Source organism: Pseudophryne corroboree, chromosome 7 (assembly GCF_028390025.1).
Source record: "Pseudophryne corroboree isolate aPseCor3 chromosome 7, aPseCor3.hap2, whole genome shotgun sequence".
NCBI lineage: Eukaryota > Metazoa > Chordata > Amphibia > Anura > Myobatrachidae > Pseudophryne > Pseudophryne corroboree.
This window is the reverse complement of record NC_086450.1, coordinates 209,581,594-209,601,887: the sequence shown is the minus strand read 5'-3', so window position 1 is coordinate 209,601,887 and position 20,294 is coordinate 209,581,594. Positions and strand designations below refer to the sequence as shown.

The 20,294-nt window shown below is 44.0% G+C and overlaps 1 protein-coding gene across 2 annotated transcripts in view; it reads right to left on the bottom strand.

Annotated features, from left to right (window-relative positions):
- Window positions 1-3,604: 3,604 nt before the first annotated feature.
- Window positions 3,605-20,294, bottom strand: part of MAP3K2 (mitogen-activated protein kinase kinase kinase 2) — a 261,008-nt gene continuing 244,318 nt past the window's right edge. Inside the window, exons 17-18 of one of the 2 annotated variants that reach the window (XR_010182011.1) lie at window positions 9,228-9,668; window positions 3,605-8,306 (exon numbers count right to left, since the gene is read on the bottom strand). Coding sequence is in view for 1 of the 2 variants with exons in the window: in XM_063933967.1 (XP_063790037.1) it covers window positions 9,443-9,668 (226 nt within the window). In the remaining variant the exon portion in view is untranslated. Of the gene's footprint in view, window positions 9,669-20,294 lie in introns of both variants that reach the window. The other variant, XM_063933967.1, reaches the window with a different exon arrangement.

The following is a 20,294-nucleotide window of genomic DNA, read 5'->3' as shown; positions in this document are numbered from 1 at the left end:
CTTGGGAACAGTCAATGCTTTGAGCCTGTTGGTGCCTCGGATCAAGATCCTACTCTACACCCCCGATGTTAATCCTTGTGGAGCCCAGTATACCCCCCAGCAGAAATGTTTTATTAGGTGGATGTGCAGCTGTTAGACAATACATTGTGTGCATATTATTTACCACTAACAGGACATGGTGATAATAAAGGTCACTAGATGAAGCTATTTGTTGCAAAATGTAAGTAAGTAGGGCAGGGGTGTCAAAGACAAGGCCCGCGGGCCAAATCCGGCCCGCCAGACCTCGTCTGATGGCCCGCGGTGCCGCCGCCATGAAACCCCCTTCTCCCGAGTGCCCAGCTCGGGGGGGCGGGGTTTCGCGGAATGACGCGATTGCGTCGTGACGTCACGGCGCAAACGCGTCATTCAACGAAACCCCGTCGGAGGAGGGAGAAGGGAGCCGCGCAGACGAGGAGGGAGAGGCGGCTGAAGAGCGGCGAGAACCGCTTCAAATGTAAGTCAGCCCCTCTCCCTTCCTCTCTTTCTCTCTCTCTCCCTCCTTCCACCACCTGCCGCAATGTGTAAAATGGGGACCTGTGCCTGCCACAATGTGTAAAATGGGGACCTGTGCCTGCCACAATGTGTAAAATGGGGACCTGTGCCTGCCACAATGTGTAAAATGGGGACCTGTGCCTGCCACAATGTGCAAAATGGGGACCTGTACCTGCCGCTATGTGTAAAATGGGGACCTGTGCCTGCCACAATGTGTAAAATGGGGACCTGTGCCTGCCACAATGTGTAAAATGGGGACCTGTACCTGCCGCTATGTGTAAAATGGGGACCTGTGCCTGCCGCTATGTGTAAAATGGGGACCCGTGCCTGCCGCAATGTGTAAAATGGGGACCTGTACCTGCCGCTATGTGTAAAATGGGGACCTGTGCCTGCCACAATGTGTAAAATGGGGACCTGTGCCTGCCACAATGTGTAAAATGGGGACCTGTACCTGCCGCTATGTGTAAAATGGGGACCTGTGCCTGCCACAATGTGTAAAATGGGGACCTGTACCTGCCGCTATGTGTAAAATGGGGACCTGTGCCTGCCACAATGTGTAAAATGGGGACCTGTGCCTGCCACAATGTGTAAAATGGGGACCTGTACCTGCCGCTATGTGTAAAATGGGGACCTGTGCCTGCCACAATGTGTAAAATGGGGACCTGTACCTGCCGCTATGTGTAAAATGGGGACCTGTGCCTGCCGCAATGTGTAAAATGGGGACCTGTGCCTGCCGCAATGTGTAAAATGGGGACCTGTGCACTATAAAAGGGGGCACATGGCTGGGCACTATAAAAGGGGGCACATGGCTGGGCACTTTAAAAGGGGGCAGATGGCTGGGCACATATAAGGCAGGTGGAGCGGTAAATTTTGGATAGACCTACAGATACAACCGGCCCTTTGATGGGGACCAAACTGCTGATGCGGCCCCCGATGAATTTGAGTTTGACACCCCTGAAGTAGGGTATAGTAAAAAATGTAAGACATTTTTATACAGGAAAAAAAAAAAGATGCACGAGGACAAAAAAAACTGAACAAATTGTTGTAAAGTCATTTATAGTTTCTTTGGAGAAGTTTAAGAACACTGTAATCAAAGCATTAGCAAGAAAACAAATTAACATGTTTTTTTTTTCCTTTACAAAACCGAAAAGACACAGTTCATCGCATAGGGTGGCCTTTACATATTATATTAACAACGTATCTTTTCATTTCCAAAATCGCAAAACAAGTTTCAAAACTGAAAAATAAAAAAATATTATCAGAATATCAGCCAGCTGAAAGTAGATATTTACTAAGTTCTCAGAAATTGTATTATATATCATTTTATTTTTTTCAAAAAGTATAATAAGCAGAAATTATACAGAGAAATGAGACTTTCATTTTAAGTTCCGTCTTCGAGCTATGTAAGACAGCAGTCAATAATATCTTTACGTACACAAAGAAAGTCATTGTTGGACCTGAACAATTACAGGTATCTGTGTAGGGTGGCCAGGACTTGTGTTTTCCGGATATGGTTTTTCTCAGTACCTAAGGTAGCGGACCATGCTTAAGATCTAATAATTCACATTAAAAATATCATCCCTTCTGGAATTCTCAATATATGTGTTTTGAACTGTGTGTATACTGTGTTCTGAACAATATACCAGTGTCCATGAGATGGGAGCACAGTATTGCGTTAGTAACCAGCGATGTCACTGAAGCAGGAGGCAGAGATTGCTTCCTGCCTCAGTGATGTGATGGTCCTAGTGAATGGATTGGCCACAGTCCCACAAATATTCAGGGAACACAACCACTTTTAGACGGTAGGGAAAATGTTTATTTGAAAGTCTTGGAAAAAAATCTTTTTTTTTATTTCTTTGCAGAATTAGCATTAAATTTAAATTTTATCTTAGAATTCAATTTAAATTTACAAATATTCTAAATCAATAAAATGTCCTTAGGGAAATATAGATTCGAAGCAGATTGATGTTTACAGCCAACACGTTTTGCATTAGTGAAAACTTTTGTGACAAGTAGTTTTGCCATCACCAGTGCTGAACACGTAGCAGGGTAAATCAAATGTATTTAATGCTAATAAACAGCAGGACGTGAGGGTGACTGCATGGCAATTTCTAAACCTTTAGTATATGAATTTTAAATTGAGTGCAACCATTCAGTTGGGAGTAGGAAACATGGGAAATAAACAAACAAAACATTTTCATCACAAAACATAACAATAGTGTTGGATCCAGCCTCAGACACATTATATAATATGTATTCAAGTTTACATTTCTTCGCTATGACAGGTCACTTTAAACTCCTTGCTACCACAGTGGCTTAATGAGCTAGCCATTGTATCAGCAAAGGTGGTGATCGGCTTCAGGACGTAATTTAGTACAGTATGAGAACACCCAGAAGCGAGGAAGTAGCTCAGTATATTCACATCTCACTGTTTAACAAGCACAGACAGTAGTACGTCGCACAAACGCTTTCACACACACACACATACATTTGCAGCTGCTCTGAATTGTACAATCAATTAAAATAAAATCTTTAAAACAAAAATGTGCAAAACATTTACAGAGTGTTAAAAATGCTGTACAGTGCCGAACAACTGGCTTACAATCACATGTACAATAACGGTTTATAACGGAGAACAGAATTTGGATGCTTAATGAATTCTTCAGTCACAAATACCAGCAACTACAATGGAGCAATATTTCTCTTATTAAAAAGTGTACCAGTCACCTGCATACAGCATAGGTTGTAGTATGAATTCACTAAGGAGTAGTGGCATCACAAAGTAGCTACTTGTAGTGTGTGCAGGGGACTGGTACGCAAATATTAAGTCAATACAATTAAAACGGGTTTTAAACAATATATCAAATAATTTATTAGGGTATGTTCTCACCAAAGCAATGTTACTCCTGCAAGTTTAAGATTGTACCAAATCGAAATTATACTGTGAAATATATATAAAGTTTTATTTTTTATTATATATATATATATATATATATATATATATATATATATATATATATATATATATATATATATATATATAGAATTTTTTTTTTTTTAAATGAAATATATATAAAAAAAAAAAAAAAATTAAAAAAAAAGGCTATTTACAGTTGTTTTTAGAGCAGGGTGACTATAGGCCCTGCTTTAATAGAATTGTTTTAATTAAACCCCTCAGCATAAACTCCCCCTGGAGGACAAATACAATGGATTGGTCATTTTCTACACAGGCATCTCATGTTGAACCGTTTAGTCCCGATGTTAAGATGATTATACAGCTTAAAGTGCACACAATGTAGACGGGTCCTATTTTAAAGGCTGAATAGACATTCACGTGTCCGGAATGTACCATTTCCTAATAAACTGAACAAAGGCTGAATATTGATTGATATGGCTCAGATAGTAAATGTTGGCGCTCTATGTGGGGGGCTCAGCTGGTTCTTTGTATGAAATAAGAACAAGCTATATCTTTATTCATCTTACTTCATTAACTATAAAGTAGATATTTGGCCTTCAACAGGCCACAACACAAATGGAGACTGACCAAGGGGCCTTAACCTCACTTTGTCAAACACGAATGGCATGAAGTGGGAATTGTGTAAGCTGGTGTGTTCCACTTTCACTGACTGAAGCTACACATTTGGACATGGAATACATCATGTCACACAAATTGTGGTTGGGGAATGACTTCTCTTCAGCAAACCACACTGAAAAGCAACCTCTACAACAAAATTTAATATCATAAGTCATTAGTGGAATACCAGTTGTATAAAACACTGCATATAAGTAGTCTGCAAAGTGCCATAGGCAGAGACCACCACAAGAGTATATGTTAGACTTGGAGACAGTAAGTATCGGGGACAGCAGAACAGTCTTGCTCACCCTGCTTTCTGTTCTTTTCCTGCAATCTCTATACATTAGAGACCCATTCCCTCCTCATCACGCGCACAGGTGGGCACCGCTCACTGAAAACAGGGCAAGCATTGGTGTTGCTTTGTCAGAGGCCAGTATACCTACTATTTTTCACATACCTGTGCACAGTAATTAGCCCACAGCGGGAAAGCTGTTGTTCCAGGACTGGCATGATTTGAATTGCCGCACTATTGCAAATGAATAGGGCGGAATCAGTGGCCATAATGCAGGTGCCCACTTAAATTTCACTGTGGCCATATCACAATGCATTCACAACGCAAGTCTGTGCTATTGCGTGAATAAGCCCAACAAGGGGAGTGGTCTAAGTAGTGTAAACTTAAACTATTACTGTCACCCACTGTTTAACTTAAACGTGGAATCCTTTCCTTGGCTTCCAGAGATACTTAAAAAAACAAAAAACAAACAGAACTACTGCTGTACATAAATCTGCCATCATTACCTGGACAGCTTACAATTAGTCAATTAAGGCAGCACCTGATTTTCAAGCAGCAGCCTGGTCAACGGTGCTCGGGAAACTTGTGTACAGTAATAGTCCTGTTAAAAGCAGGCAACACACAGCAGAAAGACCAAAGAGTAGACAATTCCTTCAACAAGCAGTGATCTCCGATAGGGGTGGCAGTTTATAGCTTCAAGAGACTGAGTTTTGGGTAGTATATGACAAAACGGTCCTGAAAAACTCACAACTGAAACATCACATAAAATTGTTACTAATGAAGGCTCTGCAAATGTTTTCAGAATCAAGGCTTTTCGTGAGAGCAGCTGAAATACACGTTGATCAAAAAAGTAATAATTCTATTACATACACAATACATCTTTGGCATTAATATGTAAAAAGTGCCTTAAATAATGCACCAAAAAGCTTGGTCAATTCTGTAGCTTTTTTTGTGTGGGTCCGTTTACAATTGGACAGTCTATCCAAAGCTGCTCAACATGACCTTTGTGAATAAATACAATTATTGATCATTCCACATTTACAAAAAGTCCAGTAAGACAAATACACAACATAATAAACATGTAACCTCATTTTAGAATCATTTGTAATGCACTGTTCTTGCACCCATGAAGATATGCATTCCAGAAAGACTGCAATACCAGATCATACAGTATACATATAGTCCAAGAGCAGGGATTAGTTATTACAGAAATGTACAATAGATATTACTATACATTTGGCACTTTCTTGAGTAACCTCATCAGCGTATCCTTGTACATATATAGCTTTCTCATACATACGTGTATGTATAAGAGTATACATAAAAAAACTTGAATCACAAACGTATACAAAAAGATACACGCAGACACGAGTAAAAGGCACTATTATAAACTGCCAAGGACCAAGATGGTCAATAATGGCTTTTGAGACAAACCCGTAGCCTACAGGCCGATGCAATATTTTAAGTGAAATCATTTTTACCAGCTCACGGTCACTGTAATTAAAATCTATCCCATATAATAAAAAAGTAACGCTGCTCGTCACCTCTATGGGGGGAATTCAAGTGTTTTGAGCTCTGGCAGCCACTAGATGGCACCCGGAGGAGCACTTTAATTGTTGCTTCGTTCGGGCGCTGACATTACTGTTATGCTGTTCCATCATTTTGACAGGCTGGTAACTAGTATGGTAGTAAAGTGATATACACAGCATACACACATGAATTACACCAAGCATTGTTAACAGTGGTCCCTACTGTTAAAGGTCACTGTTACACCACTATTAAGAGAACGAAAAAACAAATTCCTAAAATGAAAAACAGATAATCCAATAATACATGTCTCGATTTATAATTCTCAGTGGGAGACTAGTGCCTCAGTGGGAAACAAGTGCCTATAGTCATATGTACTGCAGTTAAAGGGCAAAAATAAATAAAAGCTTAAACCTAAGAAAATGTTGAACAAAACCACCGTATTCCAGATTTCACTACTGTTCATTTGAGAATATCTCCCGTGTTAGAATACAGGGGAGGATTATAATGACAGATCAATTAATTTGTCTGGGTGTAAAGGAAAATCTCAAATCCCAGTATATAAATGGGGAAATTAGAGATGTTGAGGAACTCGGGGAGTGTCGTATAGAACGAGAAAAAAACAAAATGCAATGTAATGGCGAGTTCATCATCTACATAATTTACACAAATATCTGGATACAAGAAAAGCTCTAGAGTAAAGGCTCATATAGACGGGCCGATGTGGGAGAGATGTCTGCTGAGCGAACCGCTCAGCACACATCTCTCCCACCACTCAGCACACCACGATGTGTGCTGAACATGCGGGGGGAGACAGGGGGGGGGGGGGGGGGGGGCACTCACTTCACCCAGCGAACATGGGATATAGAAGTAACGTATGAGGAAAACACAAACGTTTGCTCTGGAGTCTTAACCTCTGTAAAGGAAGGAAACCTCATGTATTCTGTTACTAGTCTCTATCCAATAATGGGTAAAAAATTTGCTGACATACATGCACTTGGCAAAATCTTCTAGGAAGGTACCAGCTGTGAGCAGATGAGCATGGTTCTAGATGACAAGTCTAAGATAAGTCTTCCACCACCTGCACACACAAAAGGCACCCCACGATCCCCCCTTGCCATTAATTACTGAAGAAAAACAAGTTTTATCCATTGTCAAACTACAGCTTGATATACCAGCATGGTGGTGGTGAAGTGGAAGATTTAGAGTAGAACAAAGGGTGTTCCAAAAAGATGGACCCAATTTCAAAGCAATACACAGTATTTTACGATGGCAACATGTTACTATTACACAAAAAGTTAAACAGTTTAACGAGTTTTCAAATTTTATTAACCATTTTATAAATACTCTATGTGCCCTCCACCTGCTGCACAGACAACATCGATACGATAGTTGAATTCGTCCCAATTGGATTTGTGTTGCGCGGCTGCCATCTTGCGAACCACTGAGGCTGGAGGCTGTTGGTGCGCTGGGAAAGGGATCTAGCGGTAGTCTTTTTAAACTGTATGCCCCGTTCATTTAAGTGGTAAGAGTTACATTCATGGGCAGTTCGTGGTTGCAGAAATATAGTGATTTCAAATCTGATCCATCTTTTTGAAACACAATGTATAATGGTAACCTGTGTCAGACCACAATAAGTAATGGCCGCTTATTACTAGTCTTATATAAAGACTTCTCCGAAAAATCCCCACGTCAAGATAGAGACCGTTCGATTTCATGATACCCTGTAAGTTGTTATATATTTTAGAAGTCACCCTAGATTTCAGTAACTACATATTTATATTGTGACGCAGTGCCCTGGGGACGTAGAATTTCTAAAAAGCGGGTTATGTTGTAAATGCTCCTCCTCTTTGGTATCACTGTTATGTGCACCCAAACATTCTCAACAGACAGCAACGTACTACAGAGGAATATCAGAACAAGAAGATAACTATCAACAGTATGCATTCTCTTAGGTAAACTGTACTGTCTAATTCAATTTGCCTGCCACAGGACAGTTGCATGGTGCACCATGGTATACTGTAACATACATTGTTTTTTTAAATTGTAAAAAATCTTCTATCCTACACAAACAAATGCAATGGAGTGGTGTCCCTACACACTGACACAAGACTAAATCATATAACCAACACCACAACTGGGTTGTTTCATTATATGTTCTCAGACATAAATGTGCCTCTGTCACTTTTTAAAAATGTTTTTTTAATTGAGCCAATGTTCACAATCCGGTGATGTTGCTTGTACTTCGTGAGCTTGTAAACTGCATTCCCATCCGAAAAGTGCCCCAGTGAGGTCACTTGGGTTCTAGCTCATAGTGAAACCTCGGAAGCAGATAGTCTTAGTCAGTGATACACGGGCTGTCTGCCACAATGGCTGAACTCACTAAAGGGTTTTTGAAAAAAACAAAACATGACTTGTGATCTACTTAATTATAAATCCATGATGCATTTATGTTTTTAAAAAGCATTATCAATTAAAAAGTGCTAAGGGGTTGCTCAAAAGCACAACTGAGTCTAAAACAACAAAAGGCAATATGGAGCCATGAAATACATGAGATTTCTGCTTGTGGAAAACAGAAAATGGACCCATGTTTCTATCGTTTATGACTTTTATACCAATTATTGAGGTTTACTTCTGACATGTACCAAATATTCCCTAGATGTGTACTTTCTTATCTAGCAACACTGCTAAAAAATAATCTAAGAAACAAAACTATTGCTTCTGTCTAAACCAGGGGTGGGAAACCTTTGGCTCTCCAGCTGTTGAACTACACATACCAGCATGCCTTGCTACAGTTTTGCTATTTGGCCATGCTAAAACTGTTGCAGGGCATACTGGGATGTGTAGTTCAACAGCTGGGGGGCCGAAGGTTCCCAATCCCTGGTCTAAACCAATCTAACTCAAACTTTGTACCGTAATGTTTATTTCATCATCTCCACATAATGAGGGCCTAAAGACCCAAATAAGTTTGCTAGAAAGGTCAAGTCACAAGTGTAATACCCAATCTTATCTTAGCATACAGTATGCATGACGACTCAAAAAAACAGATTGATAGAAACTGAACAGAAAATATTTAACCAAAAAAAAAAAAAAAAAAAAAAAAGCAGCTCTGATCCCAAGCAGTGCTTACACCAGGCACACAATCTACCCAGAAAAGGTGGCGTTGCCTCGCGCCGCTTGACATGTTCATGTTCTTTACAACCATTTTTTTTCCACCTTTGTAGCCTAAAGATCCCGATTCTAGGGGACAAGGAATGAAAATGTTCTATAAAGTGCTTTGACTTGGAATAACGGCGGTTGTACCTTGTGAAAAAACAAGTTCCAAGCTTCAAAAATCAGGAGTCTTCTCTCAGTGTTCACTAGATCAAAAGCTGCAGCCCTCTCCAAAAAGATCTGAGAAATCGAGAGGAATCTAATGGTCTCTCTTGTCATTCTATTGAGTCTTTAATTGGCCTTTAAAGTGCCATCAGCTTTGGAAGGAACGCAGCAAAAAGGAAGAGCAGATCACTGGGAAGTTGCTAGTGACACTGGGCAAATGTGTGCCGCAGCAGTTCTTCAGCTGATGGCCTCAGCTTGGCTTCTACAAAAATCCTTTTCAGGAAGTCCCGGGTATGGTCCGACACATGTGCTGGCAGCTGTGGGTTGGTGGTCTGGGTGGCAATTTTAAAGATGGCAGCCATGGCCTCAAATTCCGCCCAAGGTGGCTTTTCAGTCAGCATTTCCACAACGGTACAGCCCACACTCCTGACAAAGAAAAATAACAATTTAACCCATAGTTAAACGTTTTATTGCTATACACATTATTAAAAGAAGGATACAACCACTGCTGTCCAAGTGAAAACATTTGTAACAAACAAAACAGATTCCAGGTGCAATGTCCAAAAAAGGAAACGAAAACTACACATTTGATAAAATCTATACATTTTTGACAAATGACTTGGAACTGTCACCGCTGCGTTGAAACATGCCTTTACCTCTCCCGATTCTTAAAAACCCACCCTTTATCCTAACACTCTCCAACTACATCCCAATCTCTCGCCTCCAAACTCCTTGCATGTATGGTCTACAACCTCCTTAACACGTCTTCCAGTCCTCCCAATCCCTGCTTGACCCATTTCAGTCTGGCTTTCATACTCTCCACTGAAACTGTCCTTGTGAAGGTCAGCAATGACCTATTTGCTGGCAAATAAAAGGGCCACCAGTCTCTGCTCATTCTTCTTGACTTCTGCTGCTGCTTTTGACACGGTGGACCACCCTCTCATCCTGCAGGTCCTTCATTCATTCAGTTTGTTATACTGCCCTCTCCTGGCTCTCCTCCTACCTCTGACCACTTTTTATTCGTCTCCTCTCGTTATTCCACTTCCACCAACACTACGGGGTTCTCTAAGGTTCTGTTCTAATATTCTCCCTTTACAGATGTGTCCCCACACATCTTGCCTCAATACTCCATGCACCGAGAGATGCCTGGTGTGAGTGAGCCAGCAGTTCCTGGCAGCAATGCTAACAACGGGCGTCTATTTTTTGCCGAAAAAGTGTCTTATTCGCATTGCTATGCAAATTGGACACATAAGCAGCCTATGCTATATAAAATGATATGCAGCATGTCTATACATGTGACCGGGGCTGTATCTGCATATGAAATGCTAAGCTACAGTGTTTTCCTAGAGATGCAACTAAGATGCATTTTAACGGAAAAAGTCACACATAAAGACACTCTGTGCAACGAGTCATGCCGAAGGGCTGTTTAGCGTGACTGCAGCACAGATGTAGGAGGCCACATCTATACAGCTTCTCTAGGCGAGCTCATTAGCTCTTTTGGTCTCCAATATCATCTCTATGCTGATGACACTTAGATCTACATTTCTTTCCCTGACCTCCCGACTCATTTCTCAGACTGTCTCTCTGCTATTTCTTCCTGGATATATCATTGCTTTCTTAACTTAATATGCCTAAGACTTAGCTGATCATCTTCCCACCCTTCCATATAACCACAACACCCACTATTTCATTATCTGTTGACAGCACAACCATCTCTTCTAGCCCACAAGTGCGCGGTCTTAGAGTTATCCTTGAATTCTTCTCCTTCAAACCTCACATTTGGTACCTTTAGCAGTTCTACCATTTCAATCTCAGAAATATTTCTAGAATCGAAGTACTAAGCCCCTGATCCACTCACTGGTCATTTCCAGAATTAACTACTGTGACCTCCTTTTATCTGGCCTCCCAGATTCCCACATCTCTCCACTCCAATCTATCTTTAATGCTTTTGTACGGCTCATCTTCCTCTGCAAATATACGTCTGCCTCCCATTTCCTAAAAGCCCTACACCGACTTCCCTTCCCTTTCAGAATCAAATTCAAACTTCTAACACTCACTTACAAAGCCCTTAACCAATAATCTCCCATTAAGATCTCTAACCTAATCTCCCTTTACACTCTGCTCATCACCCCTCCAGATTGCTTCCTCAAACTCCCACCTCCTAGATTTCTGTCTGCCCATTCCTTTAGAATGTAAGCTCTTAGAAGCAGGGCCCTCATTCCCTTATGTGCTTTTCCTTCCCTTACTTTCACTATCATCTACTCCATACTCCCAACAAGAGCACCTAACCTATAGTTGCTTCCTCCCTGCTGCTTATTTGAGTGTTATAATCGCTGAGGCAGCAAAGTTTATAAACTATATCCTTGTCTTTCATTGTTTGTACTGTAAGTTACAGTTTTCTTAATTTGCTCATTTGTTTATGCACTTTGTGAGGTACTGTGGAACCCTTGTGGCACGCTCAATCCGTAGATAAAGGAGTGGGCGGTTCGACTTGTGCCTGTCAAATGAGGAGTGCATTCCCGCCACATTGAAGCAGTGTGGCTCTGCCTCCTCTAATCTGCCTGGGCCGAAACTCAAGATACACTACTAGCGGTAAAGGGGAGATAAAGACCTGCTGCAGATTGGCATTGTGGATCTTGGGTTGGCCTCCGGCTCTCACTGTGTGTACAGTTCCATTGTCCCCTGCACCCAGCAATGCTGCTGCCTACACACACCAATGAATCTGCAGTCTCTGCCTGCACCAAGGACGCCATGCCTCGCAGCCAGAGTTAAGGCAATGTGGGAGGCTCTGAGCTCTAAATCAAGAGCAGCGCCAGGGGGAGAGCCAGAGACTGCTACTATGGCATGAAGAATGTAAAGCCCAATGTCAAGTCCTGTGCAACTCTGTTAGCGTCAGGTATCTTCTTAAAATGCATCTTATTCGCATTGCTATGCGCATAAGACGCACAAGCAGACTGCTTAAAATGCTATATTCTGTGTGTGACCGTGGCTCTATCTGCATATGCAATGCTACCTTACAGTGTTTTCTAACCACTGTAGCATAGCATATCGTATACAGATACAGCTGCGGTTACACACAGAATATAGGCGCGCCGCATATTTTAATCAGCAAAAGCTGCTTGTGCATACTAGTGTGATGCAGATGCATTTTAATGGAAAAAGTCGCACAAAAAGACATTCAGAGCTACCAAGTCACACCACAGCACGGCATGCCTAGAAGAGCTGTTTAACGTGCAGGGAGGCTAGATGTAAGTGGACACCTCTGTAGAGACGACCAGTGGCTGTATGTGGATAGGTAGAGGCATGCAGGAGAACCGCAAGGGGAAGCAAGGGTTTCACATGAGTTTATTGTGAAAGTCATATAAAAGCAGACAGAGCACCCGGAGGAACGTTAAGTATGGAAGTCTGCAGAGATATCTGTACAACGTGCTGGAGAGACCTTGTGGCTGGGCTTTTGTCTTCCATGTCTTTGTGTGAGTAAATATAGGATTACACATGCTGGGCCATGCATCTATAACTGTGGTTGTAATGTCATCTTATGAGCTGGGATGCATCTGGCCATTAAATGTAAGAAGAATTAGCAGATCTGTGACTCTGCTACCATCCCTCCCAAGGTCTCCCCCCCCCAAGTTACACGTCTCATCCTATGTACTTATATTACTCATCATCCCACACGTGGCATAATGTGAATTTGGGCTCATACTGTTTGGTATATTAGGAATTGGGAGCAGGTATGGGCATGTAGCAGAATCTGACCAGTGAAGGTGCATGTGTGTGGTCTGATAACATGTGGGTGGTTGAGGGGCATTGAAGGGGCACATGTTGTAGTTTATATAAGTTTTCATATATTCTGGTCACTGACAACGGTCAGGCTACTAAACTCTTAAGATGGCTACTAGAATTAACAAAAATGTGTCAAGCCCTGGCTTAAAATACTAATTAAGTCAACTACTGTATGTTTAAGGATAGGGGTCTATTCCTAAAACCTGGGAAAATAGGCTGATAAAAACAGCTCGATAGCGCGATTTTTGACTGATGGACATTTTCGTGCTATTCAATTAGAGAACATTTTTATGGTAAAAAAATAAAATAAAAAAATAGGATTTTGGTACCTACCGGTAAATCCTTTTCTCCTAGTCCGTAGAGGATGCTGGGGACTCCAAAAGGACCATGGGGTATAGACGGGATCCGCAGGAGCTTGGGCACACTGAAAAGACTTTGACTGGGTGTGAACTGACTCCTCCCTCTATGCCCCTCCTCCAGACCTCAGTTATAGGAACTGTGCCCAGGAGATACGGACATTTCGAGGAAAGGATTTTTGTTTAACTAAGGGCTACAATATATATATATATATATATATATATATATATATATATATATACATACATACATACATACATACATACACACACATATATATATATATATATATATATATACATATATATACACACACATACACACATACATATATACATACCAGCCCACACCACAAACATACCGTACAACCGGAGTAACAGTAAACCAGATAACAGTATGAAATAACAACAGCAACAAGCTGAAAACCATAAATACACAATCCGTGTATAAAATAACTTAGCCCGCAAGAATACACTGCAAGTAACAGTCCGCACTGGGATGGGCGCCCAGCATCCTCTACGGACTAGGAGAAAAGGATTTACCGGTAGGTACCAAAATCCTATTTTCTCTTACGTCCTAGAGGATGCTGGGGACTCCAAAAGGACCATGGGGTTTATACCAAAGCTCCAGACCGGGCAGGAGAGTGCGGACGACTCTGCAGCACCGACTGAGCAAACGCAAGGTCCTCATCAGCCAGGGTATCAAACTTATAGAACTTTGCAAAAGTGTTTGAACCCGACCAGGTAGCTGCTCGGCAAAGCTGTAAAGCCAAGAAGCCTCGGGCAGCCGCCCAAGATGAGCCCACCTTCCTGGTAGAATGGGCTTTTACTGACTTCGGCACTGGTAGCACAGCCGAAGAATTAGCTTGCTGAATCGTACTACAAATCCAGCGTGCAATAGTCTGTTTTGAAGCAGGATGACCAATCTTGTTGGAAGCATACAGGACAAACAGCGCCTCAGTTTTCCTGGCAACAGCCGTTCTGGCGACGTAGATTTTCAAAGCTCTCACAACATCAGGAGACTTCAGAACTGCCACAGCATCCGTAGCCACCGGCACCACAATAGGTTGGTTAATGTGAAACGAAGAAACCACCTTTGGCAGAAATTGTTGATGAGTCCTCAATTCCGCCCTATCCGAATGAAAAATCAAGTACGGGCTCTTATGAGATAAGGCCGCCAACTCTGACACTCGCCTGGTAGATGCCAGAACCAACAGCATGACTACCTTCCAAGTGAGAAACCTCAACTCAACCTTACGCAAAAGGTTCAAACCAGGAAGACATGAGAAACTGCAAGACCACCTTAAGGTCCCATGGTGCCACAGGAGGCACAAACAGAGGATTGATATGCATCACTCCTTCCACAAAAGTCTGAACCTCTGGGAGGACAGCTAATTCCTTTTAAAAGAAAATAGAAAAAGCTGAAATCCGCACTTTGATGGAGCCTAATTTCAGGCCTGCATCTACGCCTGCCTGCAAAAAGTGGAGAAATCGACCCAAGTGAAATTCTTCCGCAGGAGCCGTTTTAGTCTCACACCAGGAAATAAACTTTCTCCAAATACGGTGATAATGTCTCGCCGTAACCTCCTTCCGAGCCTTAATGAGAGTGGGAATGACCTCCCCGGGAATACCCTTACGAGCTAAGATCTGGCGCTCAACTTCCATGCCGTCAAACGCAGCCGCAGTAAGTCTGGAAACACGCATGGACCCTGCAACAACAGGTCCTCTCTTAGAGGAAGCGGCCAAGGATCTTCCACCAGTAATTCCTGAAGATCCGGATACCAGGCCCTTCTTGGCCAATCTGGAACTACGAGAATCGCCTGAACCCTTGCTCGGCGAATGATCCCCAGTACCTTTGGAATGAGAGGAAGTGGAGGGAACACATAGACCGACTGGAACACCCACGGAGACACCAGGGCATCCACTGCACTGGCTTGGGGATCCCTTGACCTGGAACAATACCTCGGAAGCTTCTTGTTGAGACGAGACGCCATCATGTCGATCAGCGGAATTCCACAACGCTTTGTCACCTCTGCAAACACCGCTTGGTGAAGAGCCCACTCTCCCGGATGGAGATCGTGTCTGCTGAGGAAATCTGCTTCCCAGTTGTCCACTCCCGGAAGGAGGACTGCTGACAGGGCGCTCACGTGTTGTTCTGCCCAGCGAAGGATTTTTGTGGCCTCCGCCATAGCCGCCCTGCTCCTTGTTCCTCCTTGACGGTTTATATGTGCCACCGCTGTGATGTTGTCCGACTGTACCAGGACAGGTCGACCCTGAAGAAGGCTTCTTGCTTGTAGCAGGCCGTTGTAAATGGCTCTTAACTCGAGAACATTTATGTGGAGACAAGCTTCCTGGAGTGACCATCTCCCCTGGAAGTTTCTTCCTTGGGTGACTGCGCCCCAGCCCCGGAGACTTGCATCTGTTGTCAGAAGTACCCAGTCCTGGATACCGAACCGGCGTCCTTCTAGGAGGTGAGAACTTTGTAGCCACCACAGGAGAGAAATTCTGGCTCTGGGAGATAGACTTATCTTCCGATGCATGTGCAGGTGAGACCCGGACCATTTGCTCAGCAAGTCCCACTGAAACACCCGGGCATGAAACCTGCCAAATTGAATGGCTTCGTACGCTGCAACCATTTTCCCCAGAACCCGAGTACAGTGATGGACCGACACACTTGTTGGCCTCAAAAGTTCCTTGACCATCGTCTGCAGTTCCAGAGCCTTTTCTTCTGGAAGAAATACTCTCCGTAACTCAGTGTCCAGAATCATGCCCAGAAAAGTCAGCCGAGTGGTCGGAATCAACTGAGATTTTGGCAAATTTAGCACCCAACCGTGCTGTCGCAGAACAGACAGCGACAAATTCACACTTCTCAGCAACCGTTCCTTGGACCTCGCCTTTATCAGGAGATCGTCCAAGTACGGGATAATTGTAACCCCTTGCTTGTGAAGGAGCACCATCATTTCTGCCATGACCTTGGTGAAAATCCTCGGGGCCGTGGAAAGCCCAAACGGCAACAGTCTGAAATTGATAATGAGAATCCTGTATCGCAAACCTGAGGAAGGCCTGATGCGAAGGTTATATTGGGACGTGTAAGTTGGCATCCTTTATGTCGACTGACGCCATAAAATCCCCCCCTTTCTAGGCTGGAAATCACAGCTCGAAGAGATTCCATCTTGAACTTGAAAACTTTCAAGTATGGATTGAGGGATTTTAGATTCAGAATCGGTCTGACCGAACCGTCCGGTTTCGGTACGACAGAGGCTCGAGTAGAACCCCTCCTTCCATTGGGACGGGGAACGGGAACAATGACCCTCTGTTTACACAACTTTTGTATCGCTGCCAGCACCACCTCTCTGTCCGGAAGAGACACTGGTAAGGCCGAAATGAAAAACCGGTGAGGGGGCACCTCCTGAAACTCCAGCTTGTATCCCTGAGACACAATTTCTAGGACCCAAGGATCCAGGTCAGATTGAATCCAGACCTGACTGAAGATCCGTAGACGGCCCCCCCCCCCCCCCCCACCGGTCCGGACTCCCCCAGGGAAGCCCCAGCGTCATGCGGTGGACTTGGTAGAGGCAGGGGAGGACTTTTGGTCCTGGGCGCCTGACACGGCAGGGGACTTCCTTCCCCTTCCTCTACCCTTTGAAGCGAGGAAGGACGAACCCTTTCCACGCCTGTATTTATTTGGACGAAAGGACTGCATCTGCTGATGAGGTGCCTTTTTCTGTTGTGTGGTAACATAGGGAAGAAAAGAGGACTTACCCGCAGTCGCGGTAGAGACCAGGTCAGCCAAGCTGTCCCCAAACAAGACATTACCTTTGAACGGTAAAGCTTCCATAGCTCTCTTGGAGTCGGCATCAGCATTCCATTGATGGATCCACAACGCCCTCCTGGCCGATATCGACATGGCATTGGCTCTTGATCCCAAGAGACAAACATCCCTCGCAGCATCCTTCAGGTAATCTGCAGCGTCCTTGATATAACCAAGAGTCAAAATAACATTATCTTTATCAAGGGTATCCATATCATTAGCTAAATTCTCAGCCCATTTAGCAATAGCACTACTCACCCATACCGACGCCACAGCAGGTCTGAGCAATGCACCCGAATTAGCGAAAATGGACTTCAGAGACGTCTCCAGCTTGCGATCCGCTGGATCCTTGAGAGCTGCCGTGTCAGGAGACGGAAGCGCCACTTTCTTAGACAAACGAGATAGAGCTTTGTCAACATTTGGAGACGACTCCCATTTTTCCCTGTCATCAGTGGGGAAAGGATACGCCATGTAAATCCTCTTGGGTATCTGCCACCTCTTGTCCGGCAACTCCCAAGCCTTTTCACAAAGAGTATTCATTTCATGAGAGGGAGGAAACTTCACCTCAGGTTTTTTCCCTTTGAACAAAAGCAAATCCTTCTTTCCTGTACCACAGGTTCATCAGAAATGCATAAAACATCTTTTATAGCCACAATCATGTACTGAATACTCTTAACTAATCGTGGATGTAAAAGCAGCTTCAGTGAAATCGACCTCGGAATCAGAGTCCTTGTCGGTATCAGTATCTACCACTTGAGTAAATGCCCGCTTTTGCAACCCCAATGGGGTCTGCACCTGAGACAAAGCATTCTCCATGGATTTTTTCCACACCTGTGTCTGTGACTCAGATTTATCCAACCTCTTTGACGGGTGGTATTCATGTGACCGCCGGTCAGCTGACCGACAGTCACATGACCTCCTCCGTGAGCCCGACGGCTCACTATCCCGATGGTCGGCATGCCGACCAACAGGGACTATTTCCACGACACCCATAGAGTGGGAACAGAACCCGTGGCGACCGCAGGTCGCCACCGAGCCCGCAGCGTGGCGAGCGCAGCGAGCCCGCAAGGGGCTTGCTGCACTCGCCCCTCCCCGCCGGGATCCCGGCGTCGGTATGCTGCCGGGATCCCGGCGTCGGTAAGGTGACCGGCGGTCAGGAGACCGCCGGTCACCAGTACTACACCCTCTTTAACAAAGAAGCTACATTTGTATTAATTGTATTTAGCAATGTGAGTAAATCAGGTGTCGGCTGCGCCGACAGGGCCAAATCTAGACCCGCATCTGCTCCCCCAATAACCTCCTCTGGTGAATAACATTCAGCCTCAGACATGCCGACACGTATTATCGACACACGGACACACACACAGAATGTCTCAGCTAGGGGACAGGCCCACAATGAAGCCCAGATAGAGATACACAGAGGGAGTATGCCAGCTCACACCCCAGCGCCCAAATATCCCGTCAAGGGATATATGTGACCAGCGCTGCTCAAAATATAACAAAATGCACCACAAACTGTGCCCCCCCCCCCCACCCTATTAGCTCCCCGTTACTTTCAGAGGAACTGTCGAGGTCCCAGGCAGCGTCTCCTTCAGCTGCGTGTGGAGAAAATGCAGCCGTGAGCCGCGCGGCTAAGCTCCACCCCTTCCCGGCGCGCTTCAACCCGTCAAATTTGAAAAACTGAAACTGCCGGCGGGGGTCTGAGAAACGGTGCCCTGCACCCTGTGAGTGCCGTTGGTGAAGTGTGTGGGAGCATGGAGCGCAGCGCTACTGCTGCGCTGTACCTTCGTTACTGAAGTCTTCTGCCGTCTGATGTCTTCTGCCTTCTGCATACTCACCTGGCTTCTGTGAGGGGGGTGACGGCGCGGCTCCGGGAACAAGCAGCTAGCCGCACCAAGTGATCGAACCCTCTGGCGCTAATGGTGTCCAGTAGCCTAAGAAGCAGAGCCCTTAACTAAGTAGAAGTAGGTCTGACTTCTCTCCCCTCAGTCCCTCGCTGCAGGGAGCCTGTAGCCAGCAGGTCTCCCTGAAAATAAAAAACCTAACAAAAGTCTTTTCTAGAGAAACTCAGGAGAGCTCCCCTAGTGAGTGTCCAGTCAGTCCTGGGCACAAAGTCTAACTGAGGTCTGGAGGAGGGACATAGAGGGAGGAGCCAGTTCACACCCAGTTTAAGTCTTTTCAGTGTGCCCAAGCTCCTGCGGATCCCGTCTATACCCCATGGTCCTTTTGGAGTCCCCAGCATCCTCTAGGACGTAAGAGAAATTAGGATTTTAATTACCTACCGGTAAATCCTATTCTCGTAGTCTGTAGAGGATGCTGGGGTCCACATTAGTACCATGGGGTATAGACGGGTCCACTAGGAGCCACTGGCACTTCAAGAGTTTGAGAGTGTGGGCTGGCTCCTCCTTCTATGCCCCTCCTACCAGACTCTCACATACAAGGCAAACCAAGCTAACCAGCTTGAAAAATCAGCAACAGCTGAACAAAATTACTTAACCAATTAACAAAACAGTACTTAACCAATAACTAAGCAGTACTGAACTAAGTAACCACTGCAAGATCAAGAAGCGCTGGGCGGGCGCCCAGCATCCTCTACGGACTACGAGAAAAGGATTTACCGGTAGGTAATTAAAATCCTATTTTCTCTTACGTCCTAGAGGATGCTAGGGTCCACATTAGTACCATGGGGATGTACCAAAGCTTTGCAAGAAGAAAAGGTTTTTCCGCACCAGAATATAATTAGTTATTTTACGTGAATGTTGGACTTAATAATTGAAACACTTAAGTCTCCATTTTTGATGGTCCGTATTGGGTGCCACCCTCCAATACAAAAATATATTAGACCAATAAAGAAGAAAAAGAAATTGGATTCAAATGGGTGCACTCCGTCCCTTGAGTTTATTCATTATAAAATTACACTTTATTAGTTTTAATTTAAAAACAGATATAGACACAAATACTCAATTTAATAGCCTGCGCTGCTTATAACTTTTTTATAGATATTATTTTGTACCAATAATACATGAAGTTTGAGCGAAGTAAAGAGTTTTAGAAAGAAAAGTTGTGAAAAATATAAAAATAGTGATTAAAGATTAAAATTAT